Genomic DNA, 19867 nt, shown 5'->3' with positions numbered 1-19867 from the left:
CATAAGCACAATTTTTTCAAGTTTAACTGTATCTCTTAAAGGAAATACACATGGAAAAAAAATATTTAATGAGACCCACAAAAATTTGTGGTTGTCCTTTTATAATAAAACTTCAATAACTAATTCATTCACTTAATGACTTTTCTCACTTTCCTGCTTGACTGACTGATTTGCTGATTTTCAGTACTAGGGATCAAACTCAGGACCTTGTGTTTGCAAGGCAAACACTGAGCCACTGAGCTAAAACCCCAGCCCACTTTCCTGATTTTCCATGTGCTCCATTTGCAATGGAAGATACCATCTGAGACACAGACTTGAGTTCCAAAACTCAGTGTGAGTATAGCAGCAACACTCACCTGGGCAGACACCAGCAGATGGGTTAGGAGAACAATGAGGAGGACATACCACTTCTTCTTCTCACAGGCATCAAAAAATACTATGCCCCAGAACACGTGCAGCAGTATGACAACCAGCGTCATGAAAGCTGAAAGACAGTCAACCATTAGTGTCCAGTCCTACACGTAACAGTCACCAAAGCCTACTCAACACCCTGTCACTATCTGAGGGCCCTTGGGCTCCCCCTACTGCACTGAGTCTGACCACATGTGACAGAAACAGGACCTTGACAAATGCACTAATAGTAACCTGTGAAGCAGTGCTTCTGAGGGATAGGTCAGCCTCTGCAGCAGCTTTTCCCCTAGAATATGAACCTGTTCAACAAAAAAAATCAACTTGGACCTGACTTTCAAGTGGTTTCCCTGACAAATACAACAAGATTACTGTGAAATCTAACCAGCTTTTCCCCAATTAGCCTTTGGCCCTATTTGAGAAAGACTTCCAACTAAGAAGATATCTTATGTTGAAACAAGTCTCTTTATGAAAGTGGCATTTTTCTTTGGAACATTTTTTTAAAGACCAAAGGAAGAATAAAACAATATTAAAAATCATTATAATTATGTAAAATTCTTAAGCAACTGGCACTGAATTTGATCAATGCCTATAGGTTTTAATGTGTAATTGTGTGTGTGTGTGTGTGTGTGTGTGTGTGTATGTGTGTGTGTGTGTGTGTATGCATCTGTATCCTGGATAACATTCTTTAAATGGGCAAGTTCCATAAACTTTACAAGTTTTAATATGAGAAAAAAAAGTATTTAGTATTACTTTCCAACCATATAATGAGATCATTAACACCCATGAAACAGGAAAAATCTAAGTCTGGCAGTTCTCTGGCAGGAAAAGAATCTAGCCTTACCAATAAAGTAAAATTTTTGCACTCTCTATTCCACTCTAACAATTCCAAGCTAGACCTATACTCTGAAATAGTTGGTTCTCAAATCAAAAGTTGATCAGAGCCCAAGAGTGTGAAAGAAATACAAATCACTGGGACTCATTTGACACCTGAATCAGAAAAACTATTGGTGGGACCTAGAAATCCCAGTTTAAATAGCCTTCCAGGAGACTGTGGTGCATGGTCCAGAAGCACTGCCTCTAGAGAAAATCTTAGAAATGTGTACAAGGAGATGTATACCAGAATATTTATATCAGCACTCTGTATAACTAAAAAATGTCCATTATTGCCAGAATGGAAAAATAAAACATGGTATATTCATGCCATGAACTACTACAGATGACCCACACTATAAATGATCTGCACAATCTAATACTGAATGAAAAAAAAAAAAAAAAGTACTGCAGGGCCAGGGATTCAGCTCAGTGGTTCCACTGCCTGCCTTGCAAGAGCAGGGACCAGAATTTGATCCCTGGTACTTAAAATTTAACAGAGAAGCAAATGAACAGCTTTTAAAACCTTCAGGCCAAGGCATACTAAACAAAAGGGTGTATTTTAGTCCCACTGATGATTCTGGAAAGGAAAGGTCCCCCTGGAGATACATTCCTGGTAGTGGTGTGGAGTTGAGACCAATGAAGATGCCCAGGAATTGAGGGTCTTGAATCTTCTCTACATCAGAAAAGACCAAGGCAGAAACTGGTACAAAAGCAAAAACTTATTTAATCATTAAATGTTCATACCTTATAGGAACTTAGGTTTTTTAAGTCCTAGATCCAACTAAATGTGAAGGGACAGCAAGGCCACAATAATGGGTCATCTGCTTGGCAGCCTACATTTGCCCTTCTCTCTATGCATTATCATGACTATTGAGGGGAACCAAGGACGCCACTGTGGTCAAATCCTAGAGACCAGCTAGTTGGGAAATACTCTTACTGGTGAGATGTTCAGTCTGTTCTTGTCCAAAAAAGCATTATTCTGCAAACTTCAGGCAAGCATTCTCAAGACATCACTGGCCCTGACTTACTTCCAAATGCAAAGTTAGTATTTCTTAGTCCTTCCTAAGAAGGCTTTGACAGAATGACTTTGCTCCAAAATTAAGTCAAGACATCTCAGACTAGCATTTAAAGCCTTATACAATCTAGAGCAAATTAACTTGACACTCTCTTCTGCTAATCTTCAAGTACATCCTTTATGGCCAAAACCCAGAACTCTTAGCCATTCTCATCCATCTTCCCTCCCTCCCTCCTTCTCCCTGTCCTGTTGTACATGTCATTACTTTTGCCTCAACATTCTACCCCTCCTATCTACCCTTCCTCATTTCACCTATCCAAATCTTTTTTTTTTTTTTAATTGGGATAAAACCCAGGGCCTCAAGTATGCTACATAAATGCTCTACAACTAAATTAAGCCCAACCTTTCTAAAATTTCAGACAGGGTATTACTAAGTTGCCCATCTAGCTTAAATGTCACCTCCTCAGTAGACTGTCCTCACAGGTACCCTTCTCTATTTTTGTGTATATTCAACACACAATTACTGACCACCTAGCCAGTGATGGCAAACCTATGGCACGTGTGCTGCAGCTGGGTGTTTGAAAGCTCTAAAAAGCTTGCCATCACTAACCCAGACAATCTGGTCTCAGTATTATACGTATGTATCTTTGGAGTCAGACCATCCTGAGTCAGAACTCCCACCTCCACTGGGTAGCTCTGGATAAGCTATGTGCCCTCTCTGAGCTTCTATTTCCTTTATTTCTAAAACGGGGTAATACCTCATCGGATTGTTGCAAGGAAGAACAGTGCTTGGCACACTATAGCTTTACCATAAATGGCCACCACATTCTGTGTTCTAGAGATTCAAAGATGAAAGGGAAGAACCCTTAGCAAGCTGTACTCTCAGGTAGTAAAGCAAAGCAAAGCAGCAAGCAATTTACACTTTCATCTAAGTTTCCTGGGTACTAGAGTATTAATTAAAAATACATTCTTCTAGCCAGGCGCGGTGGCACAGGCCTGTAATCCCAGCACTCGGGAGGCTAAGGCAGGAGGATCGCTGTGAGTTCGAGACCAGCCTGGGCTACAAAGTGAGTTCTTGGTCAGTCTCAACTACATAGTGAGACCTTGTCTCAAAAACAAACAAACAAACAAACAAAAAAACCATTCTTCACAGTTGTAAGTGATTTCTTCCTTTTTACTACTCTTACATTTATTCTCCTCCTTTCCTCCTTCATTATCTACAAAACAAGTACATTTATTCAGGACACAATATGGGACAGGTAGTTCTAGGCACTGGGGCTAATGGCAATGCACAAAACACAGTCTTACAGAACTTTTCCTCACTTTGCAAATTACCACTTTACTAATACATTATCTAAAAGAAGTCTCTCAAACACTTACTAAAATATTGTACATTCCTATTTTACTCTTATTTATACTGCTAGAACTAGTTTCTGGTTGACTTAGGGGATCAACATGAGCCCTTACAAGGTGCTATGGCAGAAAACTGAAATATATTGTTTATCCCCTCTACAATGGATCAGAGTTCCAAGAAGATTGAGACCTGGGCATCTGAACTATTCTGCCACATATGAGTAGCTATAGCTACATGCATGCCTTTTTGATACTTAATAGCAAATGGAATTCCAACTAGAAATGAAGGTTTCCTAATAGCATCCATAGGGCACTACTTTTTAATTAATAAACCTTTCTCAATTCATGTTCCTACATATAAAATCCTAAAGTTATTCAATGACTCTAAAATTTACTTTGTTCTAATAATTTTCTTAGAGGAAAAAAACTTCTGTAAGTTAACTGTAAGAATATCAAAATTAGTTCATAACCCAGATTAATAAAAGGAGCTTCTGCAATTTTCAATGTTCTGGAATATTCAAAAAGCTAAACAATTCTAACAAGTATTGTACATCTTTCTATGACAACTACAGCAGTCTGGTTTGACAATGGATTTCCTCTTTTGATAATCTTCTAAGTCAAATTCTCTTGGCAGACAATGTTTCACTCTAATGTACATTTAAGCAAAATGTTTTTTGTTACCTTTAAGAGGTAACACGTGTCCTTTTCTCTCTCACTCCTGGCATCTAGTTTTCTGTCCTTATGAAAACAAGGTTGGAAGGCAACAATTAGTGCTAATACTGGATTCCTCAGACAGCAGAAAATTGCTGTCACCTGCCCCATCACCACTACCATACCAGGGTATCTCTAAGTAATGGGGCTACCACTGCCCAGCAGCAACAGCCAAAATTTGGCCTTAGCTTCCTAGAGATAGGCTGTGGACACCAATGAGCTTTTAGATTCTTTTTCTAAACAAGAGAAAGGTTCCATGAAGAGAGAGAATCCCATTCCTCCAAGTCACAGAAACTTTCTGGATTGAGATATATCCAATCACCTAGAACAAAGAGAAATCAGGGCCCAGAACTAAATTGATGTTTTTTAAAATGTTCGAAAATTCATGTTTTGAAAATGCAAATTAATGTTTTTGAAAATGCTTTGAATAGGTCGCAGGATAGTTCTCTCTCAGATATTTAACCTAAAATTATCCCCTCAAACAATACAAATTCTATCATCTCATTTACTGTTAGATGTGTACGTGCCTAGCTACTACAAAATAACTAACTAACGCTCCCGGTAACAAAAAATATGTTTTAAGGGCTAGGTATGTAGCTCACTGGCAGACACTTGCCCAGCATGCACAAGGCTGTGGGTTCAATTCCCAGCACTGAAAAACAAACAAACAACAACAACAAAGAAAGAAAGAAATAAAGAGAACCAGGGATTTAGCTCAGTGGTTCTGCTGTCTGTCTTGCAAGTAAGTGCAAGGACCCAAGTTTGATCCTCGGTACAAATAAAAAAAAAGAAAGAAAGACCATCTTACACGGAATATGGGTAATAGGAAAAGTATGGCACGATCTCTTAATACCAATGTCAGAAAGGAGATATTCCAAAACCAATTTAAATGAATGCAGGTGTTTCAATAGAATTTACCGTTTCTATTTATCAGTGTTTTTAACACCTGTTTATGAGCTGAATGGACTGCCAATAATACAATTCTATGTTTAAAGTCCTCCCAGGAAATGCCAAGAAGGATGAGGCACACTACTCAACTCAGTGTGGAGAGAGTCAGCACTGGAGGTCTGTTAGAAGCTCTGTGTTCCAGGCCTCTCGATAATGAAAACAAATCCATCCCACAGTGCCCACTTTGAATGCGTCCAGTTCAGGACTCACTTTATAAAAGACCCACTGTGGGACACTTTCTCCCTAAAGAGAACCCACTTGCTGTAATACAGTGATCTCGACTGAGGTGTTCTGCAGACATCTAGGGCTGTCAAACATGGGGATGGGGCACTTCTGGCATCTACTGAAGAGCCACAGATGCTGTCAGCACCCTACAATATGCAACATATTTCCCCAACAAAGAATTATCTGGGCCGGGGATTTAGCTCAGTGGTTCCGGTGCCTGCCTGGCAAGCACAAGGACCTGAGTTCGAACCCTGGTACCAAAAAGAAAAAAAACAAAAGCATAAAACTTTTGCTGGGGATTTAGCTCAGCGGTTCAGTGGCCCGCTTTGCAAGCGCAAGGACCCAAGTTCAATCCCCGGAACCAAAAAAAAAAAAAAAAATTCTCTGGTTGCAATGTCAGTTGTGCTGTGGTTGAGAAATCCTGCTCTAACTTCCTGCTTGTTGATCCCAAGAAGACTCTTAAAACACACAAGTAACTTTTTCCTGATGTGCACATTAAAAAAAAAAAAAAATCACACACCCTGTATTAGTCAGCTACTCATACCAAAATGCTATACTAACAAACCACACCAAAAGTCCTCAGCGGGCAGTGCCACTGGCACACGAGGTCCAAGGCAGTGCTCACAGCAGCTTGGTGCACAAATCCCTAATGGGAGACCTCGCATTCAGGCAGCAGGGAGGAGATGTGGGTGCTCAGGATTTGACTGCTTTCTAACTGCTTCACTGACTTCAGGAAACCAATCAGGACCATTCTAGGTTTGTCTCTAGCCTACAATAGTTTCAGCATCATCAAGTCTAAATAGCTTATACCAAATCAATGCTCAAACCATATATTTCTGATGCCATTTATAAAACAAATCCAAGTCTATCAAAAGTTGATTTAAACAAAACTGGGGACAAAATTTGCAGTTAGATTGAAGGTGAGTTATGAGAAAAAGGAAGAACCAGGAATTATTTCAACAAAATAAGTTTGTCTGATCAACTAGAAAGAGGAACCTGCATTAATGAGAAGAGGAAGACTTCAAGGGTGTTCCAGAATTTCTTTGAGATCAGTAATATTCCAAATGATCCCACTGAGTGTAAGGAGAAATTCCCACTAGAGATGGAAAAGCAGCTTACCATCTGAAACAACAGTACAACTTCAAGAAAAAATATTCAAGTGTAAGTCTTTAGTGAGAATTTTAGAATAATGAGAAAGATGATGAAATCCAATAGAATAAACCCCCGCCACAAAGTAAACCTCAAGGATGAATAATTCCTCATAACAACTGCCAAGATTTCCAAACAGGAGTGGAAGAAAAGTATGGTTCTGGGAAATTTGGCTAAAACGTGTTCTAGCACTAGTAATGGAAAATCTCAGGACACCCATGAAACTTGTTACAATGTGAACAATTCCCTCAGAAGTTGTGCAATGCAGAGCGGCTGATATGAACATTGACTCTGGCTAGCACGGACATGGAGAGACAGCAGAGTAAGCTGGTCGGTGGTCTCAACAGGAGGGGTATGTGGGTGGAAAGCAGGCATGGAGCAGGTCAGCACTAACGCCAGGATTCCCAGCTTATACAGTACAGTCATGGAGCTGCCGCACAAGATCAATCTGAAGGAGCTTAAGAAGCAATAAAGTTGAAAACAGGTTGTTTTCTCCTTTCAAACTAGTAATAATGAATTTAGTGGGGAAAAAAAGTATATGCCTATGGGGCTGAATGAAGACACCATACCAGATGATTTTCAAGAAGTGAGATTTTTGTCCAATGTAAATTATCTTTAGAGGGTAGTTTCCTGCTTATCATGACTAAGGAAAAAAAATCTCTAAAATTTAATGAAGAAAAAAGAAACAAAATAAAAAAGAAGCATGTTGTGGTACTGTGCACCTATTACACCAACATTTGGGAGGCTGAGGCAAGTGGACTGCTATGAGTTCAAGGCCAGCCTGGGCAACAGAGCTCAGGACAGCATGAACTACATAACGAGGCCCTCTCACAAATAAATAATAAAAGAAACATCAAAAATTAAGGCACCAATAGATGAAGAAAGTTAAGGACCATTTCACACATATATAAGAAATAAAGCCACAAAGCCAGGCGTGGTAGTGCACACATGTAATTCCAGCACTTGGGAGGCTGAGGCAGGAGGGTTGCTAAGAGATGGAGGCCGGCCTGGAGAACAGTAAGTTCAAGGCCAACCTAGAGTACACAGGGAGATCCTGTCTCAAAAACAAACAAACAAACAGAAATAAAGTCTACAATGAATGTAGAAGTAGAAGGCATTTGACTGCTTTAGCTGAAAAGTCCGTAGCAGAGGCTAGCTAACCACTTGCCCAGGCTGGCCTTGACCTACAGGGAGTCCTCCTGCCTCAGCCTTCCCAGTGCTGAGATTACAGTCTCACACCACCATGCCCAGCTTAGCCAGTCATCTCTGAAAGGAGGAGTCATGAGTGACTTAGAAGGTGGCCTGTAATACATCTAGTAGAGCCATCATGTCTTGTAGCCATGTTGGAATAATCAGAACTTTACATTCCTGAAGATAAACATGTAATTTTACCTTATTTTGCTCAATTAACTTGTTCAGAAAACCAAACTGGCAAAGTCAGTGTAATATTTAACATTTTAATACTGATGTTGTACATTGCTTTACTTAACACCAGGAGAGTAACTGCCTCTGACATCAACACAAGATATTTTGTTGCTAATGTTATCAGTTTTATAAAATGGCAGTCAGGAAATGAAGGGATGCCTATTATTCAACCTTTTTAAAAAGCTGTTTTAAACCTTTAATAAATAGCCCCACAGTGTAAATAAAAAACTGAAAGCCAGATGTGGTAATGCATTCCTATAATTCCAACACTTGGAGGGGCTGAGATGGGAGGATTGCAAATTCAAGGCCAGCCTAGATTTTAGAGGGAGACTCTGTCTCAAACAAAACAAACAGCACCAGGGATTTAGCTCAGTGGTTCTGCCGCTTGCCAAGAACCAAGTTCGATCCAGTACCCCCCAAAAAAAACCAATAAAACAACAACCACAAAAACAAAAGATGAATGAAAAAAATGAATTCACTGAGTTTAATAATAACATGGGTTTATTCTTATGCTGAGTGCACTTTGGCTGATAAAGGCTGGGTTCAGCTTCACCCTGTTGGAGCTGCCAGATTTGGCCCTTCCCAGCAGCCTGGGCTGAGGGCGCTATGTGTTCATTCAAGGTCCAGGCTAAATGGGCATTAACTATAACAGGGCGAGTTCGTCTCATGGCATTTGACCCAGGTGCAAGAATGGAGCTCCAACCACTCAAGATCTTTTTAAGCCTGACTTTTATCATGTTCATTAACTGAGCAATTCAAGTCACAGGACTGAGCTCAAAATCAAGCAGTAGAAAGTATATTTTGATGACCAGAAGAATATGCAAGTGTGTGGGGTATATCATTTTATTACAGGAAATGACAAACTGAAATAAATAGTGAATCTCCATCATTCCTTTTTTATCTTGCTTCAAATTCAATATTCCTTTTACTTTCATAATATTCAATAGAACATAGCTTCTAGATCTTTCACAATACCAACAACTTTTATCTATGTGAATTTTACTTCTCCAGCATTTCCGTCAAATCACAATGCTAACAACTAAACACAACCCTTCACATGAGGATTGATTTTGCCCTGATTTTGCCTAGTGGCTTTGGTGGGTTTAGCAATAGTGGCTCAAGTTTTGAACCTTACCTAAATAAGAGCACTGCTCAAAAAACAGAAATGAAATGCTTGGGAGAGGTTTTAAAAAATATCAGCTATTCTTTTTTATTGAATAGTGAAGATATTTTTCTTTTAAAGTGTAAGAGAGGTCATTCAAAATGATAAACCCAGATTCCCCTCTCTAAATTGTGTTCTGTAATCACCAAGGACCAAATTCTCTACCTAAATTATATTTTAGTCCATAATAAAACTTATAAAGCATATAAATATCTAATTTCATTTAATTCTTAACAATTCTGAGCTGGGAATTATTTCTACCCTTCCCAAAAGAGTAGGCAACTGAGAGTCAGATGGAACTACTATACTTCCTGTGCCCAGTGAACATTGTCTCTTACCTTCAAGCCTATAGGGAAGGAGCCTATCTCCTTTCTTGTCTGCCTAGCTAATCTTTATCTTTAAGTAAATCTCTACTCAAACGGCATTTCCTCCATGACCTATGCTTTGCTTTCATCACTAAATATTTATAGAGTGCCATCTAGAAACAAGGACTCCACAAGGTGCTGGGAACACCACAGTGAAAAGAGGTCCTTGAATGTACATGGCTTAATACATGGCCAGAGACATTAAACAAGCAAGCAGCGGCACCACTGAGCTAAATCCCCAGCCCTACAACTTTTTCTTCTACTCTCTTCTAAAAGAGTAATTTTACATTTCAGAGATCCAAACTAAATGCTGAGATTCCATCTCACTGCAGAAAGAACAGATGTCATCAAAAAATAAATGAATAACAAATGCTGGCAGGATTACAGGGAAGAAGGAACCCTTCTCCACTCTTGGCAGGAAAGTAGACTGGTGCAACCACTGTGGAAATCAATGTGGAGATTCCTCAAAAAAACTAAAACTAGAGGTCAGTTGACCCAGCTATTCCCCTTCTTGCTATCTTCTCAAAGAATTGAAAGCATCATACCACTGCGATATACATATATGTTTATAGCAATAGTTTATAATAGTTAAATCTTAGAAACACCCAAACGCCCATCAACTGATGAATGGATAAAGTAGATATTTTTACAGTGGAGTACTACTTAGCTATAAAGAAGGATGCACTTGAGATATTTTTAGCTAAACAGATGCATCAGTGAAATAAACCAGACACACGTTTAAATACCCCATTGTCTCTCTGGTGTGAGAAACTTAAAGTGCAAATAAGGACCAAAATGTGTAACAGATATTAGGAAATGGGAAGAAAATGTTCAAATGCAAAGGGGGAAAAGGGAAGAGTAGGGGAAAAGGAAGGAAGGGACAAAAAAAAAAAAAAAAAGAGTAGGAGGACCCAGACTTATGTACCCTGCAAAACTATCTTTCAAAACTGATGGACAAATAAGATACATCCATGACCAAGAACATCTGAAGAAATTCATGACTACCAAACCACCACTCCAAATGTCCCAAAGGATATCCTAGATAATGAGGACTACAACTCCATGAACCCCAAAAGAATGAATCCACCAGGCAAAGAGGTAATTAAGGGAGTAATTTTAAACTGGTCTTTCGAAAACAACTCTGTTCACTATAGGGACTTAGCACCATCTAGTGGAACAAGCTGGAGAAATTTGAAGATGGAAGAAAGCTTTTTTAGCAAGGTAACAACAGACTTGTGTATGAAAGTATACAAAACTCTAGCAGCACTCCTCACATGGCTGATTTATTAATTCACATTAGACTCCAAAAGAATCTAACTATTACTACTATATTTGTTTTAAAAACCTATCTTACCATGTAATCATAAACAGATTTGCCAGGAATATTCTAGTTATGCAATATTTCCAGTGAGGTTTCCACTGCCATTATAAAATATCTACAAGGAAGATAATTTGCTATGTTAAATTAGGCATTACTAAATAAGAATGGCCCATTAACACAGTTCCCTGTCCTCTAACTTGTAGCCAGAGTTAAAGGGCCTTGATTTTTTGGGGGGTGGAGCAGTACCAAGGATTGAACTCAGGACCTCATACTTGGCCAGGCAGGTGCTGTGCCACTGAGCTAAATCCCTGGTCCCCTTGATTTTTAATTTGTATCAACAATGGAAAGTCAAGAGCTTTCTGAGAACTTTTAAAAAGGAAGATTAATTTGGTGGCTGCATACAGGATGGATCCACATGCAAAGTGTGGCAAGGAAAGAGTTACTAGCTGTAGGATAATGGCAGTAATTTAGACCGGAGATGCCAAGGCTGAAATGAATAGGAACAAAGGTCACCTGAGAATAGAGATGGATGGCCTGGTGTGGTGGTGCAAACCTGTAATCCCAACACTAGGGAGGCTGAGGCAGGAGGATCGCTGTGAGTTCCAGACCAGCCTGAGCTACATAGCGAGTACCAGATCAGTCTCAACTACATAGTGAGATCTTGTCTCAAAAAACCAAAAAAAAAAAAAAAAAAAAAAAAAAAAAAAGAAAAAAAAAAAAAAAAAAAAAAAAAAAAAAAAAAGAATGGAGATGGAATGTCCACTGGGTTTAGGTGTCACCACAACATATAGGATGTCTCTCAACTGCAGCAATTTTCTTTTTTAAATTGGTCATTCCTCTTCACACTTTTCTTATTATTTTAAACTCCTACTGAAGTGTTTGTAAGCACTCACTTCTTTTGTCTCCCTCCACTACACCACAAGCTCCTTTAGGAGCTTTAGCATGGATGTTAATAACAATGTAATTGAACAGCTGGGCACAGTGGCACACACCTGTAATCCCAGCTCTCAGAAGGCTGAGGCAGGAGGATCAGCATGAGTTCGAGGCTACCCTGAACTGCACAGTGAAACTGTCTCAAAAAAACAACAAAAAGAACAGATGTGTATGTAAGGTTACTTATTTCAGTGGTATAACTGCTGCAGAGATAACTACAAATGCAGTGGATTTTTTTCCTTCTATTTCTTCGTGTGGAACTTAGGAGAAATGTTATTCAATTTATACATATTATTAAATTAAATGTTTTGTTTATTGCAATCGGTGTCACTTTTCAACTGATAGATGAAAGAGCAATTTGAATTGAGTTGCCCTTCCATATGCTATCTTTGGATAAAAAGATCAATTCATCAATTAGTCTTTTCCTCTCAATTTCAAGATTAAATTATAAATTACAAATTAAAGCTTAGGAGGGCCAGGGATTTAGCTCAGTGGTTCAACCGCCTGCTTCACCAGTGCAAGGTCCTGAGTTTGATCCCCAGTAACAAAATAAATAAATAAAATAAAGATTAGGACTTATACTGAAGATAGACATAGTATAACTGAAAACACGTACCTTATAAAAATTAACTTGTAATAGTTCAACTATACAGAAACACCACTAATATAGCACAATAAGAAGCAAATATTATGTAAGCTAAATTGTACTCTGAAATTCTAAAACACTCAGCAAAATTTTTATTTTCCTAGGTCCTTCACTTTACAATGCCTAACCGTATTTCGCCTTTAAAGGGATAACATAAATTCCTACTGACACAAACTCCTAAGATAAGTGAACTTCATTAAGGATGAGTCAATTAAGAGTAGAAGCCTAAACATTCCTAGCTACCAGAAACATACCTGAATTGAGGAAGAACTGAGGGGAATCTCCGTGAATGCCCACTGTGCCTGGGCCCAAGGAGTTAGACAAGGTATTCACAAAGGAAAATACTCCGCTCATGATTCCAAAGCCCAAGCCAGAAACTAAAGAGAAAGAAAACACAGTCAAATCCTTTTCCTGCTATGAATTCTCTTCAAATCAAATTTCTAAGGACTAAGAATACTATTTTGCTGAAGGGGAATGGACACATGCTGTTGCTGAGGGGAAGACAACTGACTCTGGAAAGGTGTATGACTGGCTAAATGATTAGCAAAGAGGAGAAAATGAACAACGGAACATGGCAGAGAAATTTCAAAAGTTAAAAAAAAATCTAGAAAAGCACAGAAGAAGCAGAAGCACAGAAGAGGATACAACAGTGAAGCTCTGGCTTGTGTTAAAATTGAACAGAGTCTACAGGGTAAGTTTGTTGGCTCAGAACTGGAACTGAGCTTGGGGGGATAATTGTACATTTTAAGGTGTGATCCCTGGGCCAGAGAGAGTTGACTCAACTGAGGGACCTTGATTCAAGATTTAAGTGTAAGTTTGAAAGCACAACATGCAGAGATAATAACTGCATTGATATAAGAGCGTTCCTAATATAGCCAGTGTCATGGTAGTAATAGTTACAACACCTCAAAATTGTTAACTAGGAAAAAAAATTAACTACAGTGTCAAAATCCTAACTTTCAAACATGGTTAATATTTAATGAGCATACAGATAAGGATCATCGATAGTCACTTTCCTTTATATAAGGAAACAGGAAAGATAAGTAAGGAGAGACAAAGGCAGTAATAAAATGGTGCTTGGCATCTATAAAGATATAAAAGATAAAAATGGCTGTTACGTCAAGTCTAATTTTCTTTTCTTAATGACACCACACAGTTCTAACTCACCATAGGCCAGCAAACGCATAGAAGGTGCTGTCTCATCTGGGTTTATGCTCTTCAAACCCTCACTGGCTTTCCTAAAATTAAACCACACATTAAAAAGAAAAAAGAAAAAGATGTATATTAGAAAAGTATATAAGACACTTCCAATCCAGATATTTACTGAGGTTTCTGATTGGGTCATATTCCTCTAGATGCCATTTAAATAATACTCAGCATATTTTCAAGTTAAGTCAACTGAAATTTCCAACTAACTTCTTCCTTTTATGTGATGATGTTCATATAAAAGAAATATACAGTATATACAAATAAACAAGTCATCAGTGATTTAGCTTAACAAGAAAAATAGCAATACTCTATTATATGAGGTCAATGTTTATCTCAATACCCTGTGGAATTTATCACTCTGAATTGTTTTCTCTTCCCCAGAAAACTAATTTTCATGTCCATTTTTCTAGCACTGGGCTGTATCCCCACTAGGACTACACTTACGCCACCATCCTCCTCTCTGCCTTCTACTCTGTAAAACCAAACTCTGTTCTCATCTGGTTTAGACAGGAATTTTTTTTTCTTTTGGTAGTGGGGGACTGAACCCAGGGTCTCATATATGCTAGGCACACTCCAGTCTCTAGGCAGCGATTTCTTAAAGCTGCCTCTACCAATGGTTAGTAATCATTAATCTTTCCTTACTCTTAAATCCTATAAAGGGTTTAGCATGGTACTTAATCATATGGTCTTCTGATTCTAAAATATGTTATATATTTATTTCATAACACCTATTAGGCTTGAGGAGAATATACTCTCTATATATTCTTTTTACTAATACTCAAGTATACCTTAATACTCTTACTCAAGTCTATAGAATAAAATGTTATCCTCAAGATAGGGGATAAATGAATACCTGAAAGGATAAAAACTGCACGATAAGGAATGATCTTCAGTGTGACCGTATCCATGCTCCTGCTATAGCCAAGTCACATCCTCACCATGAGTCCTATCACCCATGCAGACATGTTAGCAATGCTAGGTGTGGCTGGTCAGTTCCACTGCTGTCACTATTACTAAGTGGCTGGCTAGACACTCTCTAACAGTATAACAGTATATTTAAATTATACTTACTATAAAGTATGTTTCTTAAAATAATAAAGGAATAAAAACACTTTAGAATGATTTATCAGCAAGCACTGAAACATAAGGGAGTTAAGACCAACTCTAAAAAGAGACAAATTAACCAGAACATAATTGTTTTTCTGGGCATTGTGTTATTTTAAATTTCAAGATACACATATTCATTATATAGTTTATTCTTTACACAAATATAAATATCATTGATTACACTAAGGCAATGCAGAATTCAACCAGAATAGTAGTATACATAATGAAAAGGGTCCTTTGCTTTTGTAGACACCAAAGGAACAAATGTGCTATTTTGGTGGTCTCCAACAGGAAGAGGGTTGGGTTGCCTGCCAGGACAATAGTCAGAAATTCAAGTGATTATCTTCCTATTTCTCTGGAGTAGTAACCAATGAAACTGTCCACTTTTCCTAAACAAAGTTATCTGTCACAGGGTTGCTAGTAAGGACTAATTAAAGCTTACAAGTTGTATACAAAATAGTAATAATCTCCATTAACAAATGCATCCATATAGTAAAATCAATAAATTTTGGAGGATTTCATTTTTAAATAAACTGTTCAAGAGTAAATAAAAGGGGCTGAGGATTGTAGCTTAAAAAAAAAAGAGTAAAAGACATTCACTATTTGGTAAAATACTGCTATCATAAATATATTAAATATATTAAAAATTCAAAAGTTTAGGGAAGTTCCTCATTCTATGTTGTGGGAGGAAACATTCAGGCACTCCCAGTTCTCAGTGTTAACATCGGGAAGTGAGAAAGCACAAATCATCAGTTTCCTTGTTTCTGATAAGCAACAGCACATGACTGACCATACAAGAAGCAGTGTTTTTAATCTGATCATTTCAGTGAACTGGTAAATTTGTGTGTGCTGTTTTCCAAGAATAAAAATGAAAAAGGAAAAATTTTTAATTCCAATTTTTAAAATACAAACTTTTAAAAACTGATAAATCCAAGTCTTTCTCATTTGTTCTATTCTTTTTTGAATTTATGCATGAGAGGAAGAGTGTTTTCTTTAAAAAAAAAAAAGGTGGCGGGGAGGACAGTATCAAGGAACATGAACACAGATTGTACCATTTTAGAAATTTTAAAAAACAGACTGCCTCTTTTAAAAAAATGTAGCAGGGGTGAGGGCACACATCTGTTATCCTAGAATTTGGGAGGCTGAGGCAGGCAGAGTGCCCTGAGTTCAAGGCCAGCCTGAACTGCACAGACTCTGTCTCAATTTTTGAAAAAAAAAAAAATCTGTAGCAGAACTGGTGGCATAGTTTAATGAAAGAACTTGAGAAATGAGTTCAATACCTGCATTGGCAATACCTGCATTGCGGCAACAAGGGTTTTTTGTATAAATGATTTTCTAGAATTATAAAATATTTATGGTATCAGCATTAAAAGAAAATTAGGTTACAAAAGTTTCAATCCAAACAGAAAATTTCTAATGTCTAGACATTTTAGGCGATATAAGGGTTGCCTAAACTGTCTGTTTTAGGGAACACATGCAGTGTGTGCAATATGACTTTTTTTTTAATTAATGTAGAAAAAGCTATGACTTGTAGCCACAGGCCAATTTATCACTGTGCAAAGTTTTACCAGGCTGAAAATTACTATTCATAAAAGAGCAATTTAAATTAACCATCTAAATTCCAGTCATCAATAAAGTATTAGAAAACTGCCAAACTTATTGTAATACAATTACATAACACTTCTAAAATTTGCTAGGAAAATTCTGTAGAATATTCCAAAGGCTTATTAAAAATGCACTGTAAAAATACTACAAACAAAGGCATCTGTTAGCACAAGTAGAATCTAACGTGGAGCCAGGGATTTAGCTCAGTGGTTTCACCATCTGCCTTGCAAGCATAAGATCCCAAGTTTGATTTCCAGTACCCAAAAAAATAAAAAATAAAAATTATAGGATGATAGTTACTGCTGTATACTAGATACATTTTTTTGTTTTAGTTTCTTTGTTGTTGTGTTTTTTTAAGACAGGGTCTCACTATGTAGTTGAGACCAACCTGGAACTCACTATGTAGTGCAGGCTGGTCTCGAATTCACAGTAATCCTCCTGTCTCAACCTCCCAAGTACTCGGATTACAGGCATGCACCACCACGCCCAGCTAGACACATTTCAATCACAGCTAGATGTCCATCTCTTAGGGATACTATGTTCCTGTGAAAATTAAGACATTATTTTTCCTTTGACACAGTCTCACTTTGTGGCCTAGACCGGTCTCAGAGGGATATTCCTACCTTTGCTTCTTGAGTAGCTGGGACAACAGGCATATATAACATGATGCCTGACTTTAAATGGTACTTTTGCTATTCATTTGTTGCTCTTTAATATTTCCAGGGACTAATAGGAATTTCATTTTTAAAACTTGGCTAAGAAATTGCTTTTGTTCCTAGGCAATGCCTTCCTGGTTTTCAATTTGTAATGTATAATTGCTTCATTATGAAAAGAGAATTCAAAATCTATTACAACAAGTAAAAAATACAGGTCTACTACATTGGCAGCAAAAAATTATCAGAAACCTATTAAGAGATGTTGCTGATGTTCAATCTGGATTTTGTCTACTAAGGTCATGGAGAACTGTAATTATCTCATTTGCAGAAATGAAAAAAAGATGACATATTTATCACTCTGCTAACTCCCACTATATAATCAAAGCCACTTTCATAACTGTCTAAAAGGAAATATGGTTCTGAGTTCAAGTTGAGTTTCAAACCAGTGATTCCATGTGAGGTCCTCACAAGGTCACAGAGACGATGTACTTCATGGCCCCAAAACAAAGCTTGTGCACAAGGAATTTTTTAAAACTTTTTATTTTATAGATTTGAAACCACAGGAAATACCACAAAACGAACCCATTTTCAAAATACTGTAGCAGATGGCATAATCTCCCTAAGAATTATGAATTTTAGGTAATAGGAAAAAACACAAATTCTAACTGGTAAGAGTTTTTCTTGTTTCAGTGACTTCCCTATACTATTTTTCTACAGGGCATTTCTTCTAACATACAAAGTTATTTTCTTGTCCATTCATTTCTTGACCAGTACAAGGTCAAGCAGGCCAGACAGTCTTTTAAGCACTGATGTATCCTCAATGCCTAGGGCAGTATTTGGTACTGTACTGAATAAATTCTCAAGAAATACTTTTTGAATGAATAAAGGAAAAAATGTCCACAAGTTAAAAGAATACGCAATACTTGCTGGCTGGATATGTGCTAATGCCTTTTAAGAGAACTATGTAGAGAAAAATGGACCCTCAAGTACCACACAATATTAATGTTTCAAACTAGCAAACAGGATTCAAATATAACTGGAAAAAAATAAAACAGACAACTTACTTCAGAAGTCTATAATATGCAAACCGGAACATTTCTTGGATAAAGATGGAGAGCAACACCCCAAAGATTAGCAGATATTTTTGCATTGGTCCATCTTTGTTGTCAGTAATGAGTCTTGCCAGGAACCAAAAAAGTGATGAAATCAGTAAAGACACCAACCAGAAGAAAGCTCTGAAAATTAAGATACACAAAAATTACAAGTGAGCACAAAGACAGGATTAATATTCATTTCAAATTGAAAAAAGAACCTGCTTGGGTTTCAAGAATAGATTTCTTGACTTTTTTAATAAAGAAAAAGTATTATTCATAAAGCAGTGCCCTGGGTCATTTGTTCTTAGAGAAGATGCACCTTCCCTGGTGAGGCCCACATGTAGTCCACAGGGAAAATTGGGATTTAGCCAACAATTACTTGTTTTCAGTGACCCTATTATGCACATCTGCAGAATCTACTCTTTCCTCCCTGGAAACCTGGTTATTCACTACTCTCCTAACCAATGCTTTGCCAGTGATGTGCCAAAACAATAAAACATACAACCTGCAACTATTCAAATTTTTGTTAATTTAAGACCTACTAGAAATTACAGATTTAACCATCAGGTACCTGAAAAGATAGTGCTTTTCTAGAAAAAAAGATTACATCTTTATTAAGAGTAACTGGTATAAAATCCATAGGTTAAAAAGCTGCACTGTGATCTAGGTCAGTTTTTGAGGCCTGGTTCTTACAACACTCCTGCGGATTTTAATGATTTCAGCAAGCTTTAGAGACAGACCATTATCCCAAATCCCTATTGTTTTTAAGTAACAGGCAATTTAGCACTTTCAATACAGTTGTGAGAGGTGAAGTAGTTCAGAAAAATGGGAATCACTTGCTTGGCCAGTGAGGCCCAATGCACACCCCAGTAAGAGCTGTCAAAGAGAAAACTGAGGTTATGATCACATCCACCGCCAGAGTTCGGTATTCACCAAGCTCCCAAGAGACGGTGCCAAGATCAGGTGCGTCTGTTCTCAGAGGTTTCCACCTTGGGCCGCACACCTGAAATTCCTAACGGACCCTAACCTGAGCCCGAATTCCACCCGGCAGACCTCCTGGTTTGGTGGATCCGGGGTGCGGAGCGAGCAACAGGCAGCACCTGGTCCCAGGTGACTCTAAGGGCAGAGGCGAGACCTGAGTCTAGATGCTGACGGCCTTACCCCCTGGAGATTGCAGGCGCTGCTGAGAATCAAGGAAAAGATATCATCCATCTCCAGAAAAATGAAGGATGCCTATGTGAATTTATCCATAATTTCCCTTATTCGAGCCACAAGAGGTCCTCAGCACTTTAGGGGGGTCACCACGCACTAAAGCCCACCTCGGACCTGCCCAGCCGCGGGGTCTCAGAACCCACAACGCGAGGGGGCGCGGGGTCTCCGTTCTCCCCCGCCCCCCCAATCCAACAGGTCGGGCCGTTGGGGGGACCCCAAGGTCGCGGGGACCCCGGCGGGGGAGGGGAGCACCAGAGTCCGGATTTCCCCGCGCAGCAGCCTCACCCGGCGATGAGGAAGATGATACGCAATGGCTCGGTGGCGATGGTGAACACGTAGAGTGCGAGAGCGGGCCCGAAGGCAATGAAAGCGCAGCCGAAGAACACGGCCGCCGTCATGGCGACCGCAGAAGCCAGCGCTGGGGCCCTGAGGGGACGCGAGGGGCAC

The 19867-nt window shown here is 38.5% G+C and overlaps 1 protein-coding gene across 6 annotated transcripts in view; it reads right to left on the bottom strand.

Moving 5' to 3' along the window:
- Aph1b (aph-1 homolog B, gamma-secretase subunit) overlaps nucleotides 1-19861 on the bottom strand; it is a 121152-nt gene extending 101291 nt beyond the window's left edge. For 5 of the 6 annotated variants that reach the window (XR_783677.3, XM_010641201.3, XM_010641199.3 and 2 more), the window contains exons 1-5: nucleotides 19706-19861; nucleotides 18179-18349; nucleotides 13705-13775; nucleotides 12792-12914; nucleotides 357-484 (exon numbers count right to left, since the gene is read on the bottom strand). Coding sequence is in view for 5 of the 6 variants with exons in the window: in XM_010641201.3 (XP_010639503.1) it covers nucleotides 357-484; nucleotides 12792-12914; nucleotides 13705-13775; nucleotides 18179-18349; nucleotides 19706-19818 (606 nt within the window). In the remaining variant the exon portion in view is untranslated. The other variant, XM_010641202.2, reaches the window with a different exon arrangement.
- Nucleotides 19862-19867: the final 6 nt, after the last annotated feature.

Source organism: Fukomys damarensis, unplaced genomic scaffold (assembly GCF_012274545.1).
Source record: "Fukomys damarensis isolate Sample0158 unplaced genomic scaffold, DMR_v1.0_HiC HiC_scaffold_25, whole genome shotgun sequence".
In the NCBI taxonomy this organism is placed as follows: domain Eukaryota; kingdom Metazoa; phylum Chordata; class Mammalia; order Rodentia; family Bathyergidae; genus Fukomys; species Fukomys damarensis.
Note: the sequence above shows the minus strand (reverse complement) of the source record. Positions and strands in the feature narration are given on the sequence as shown.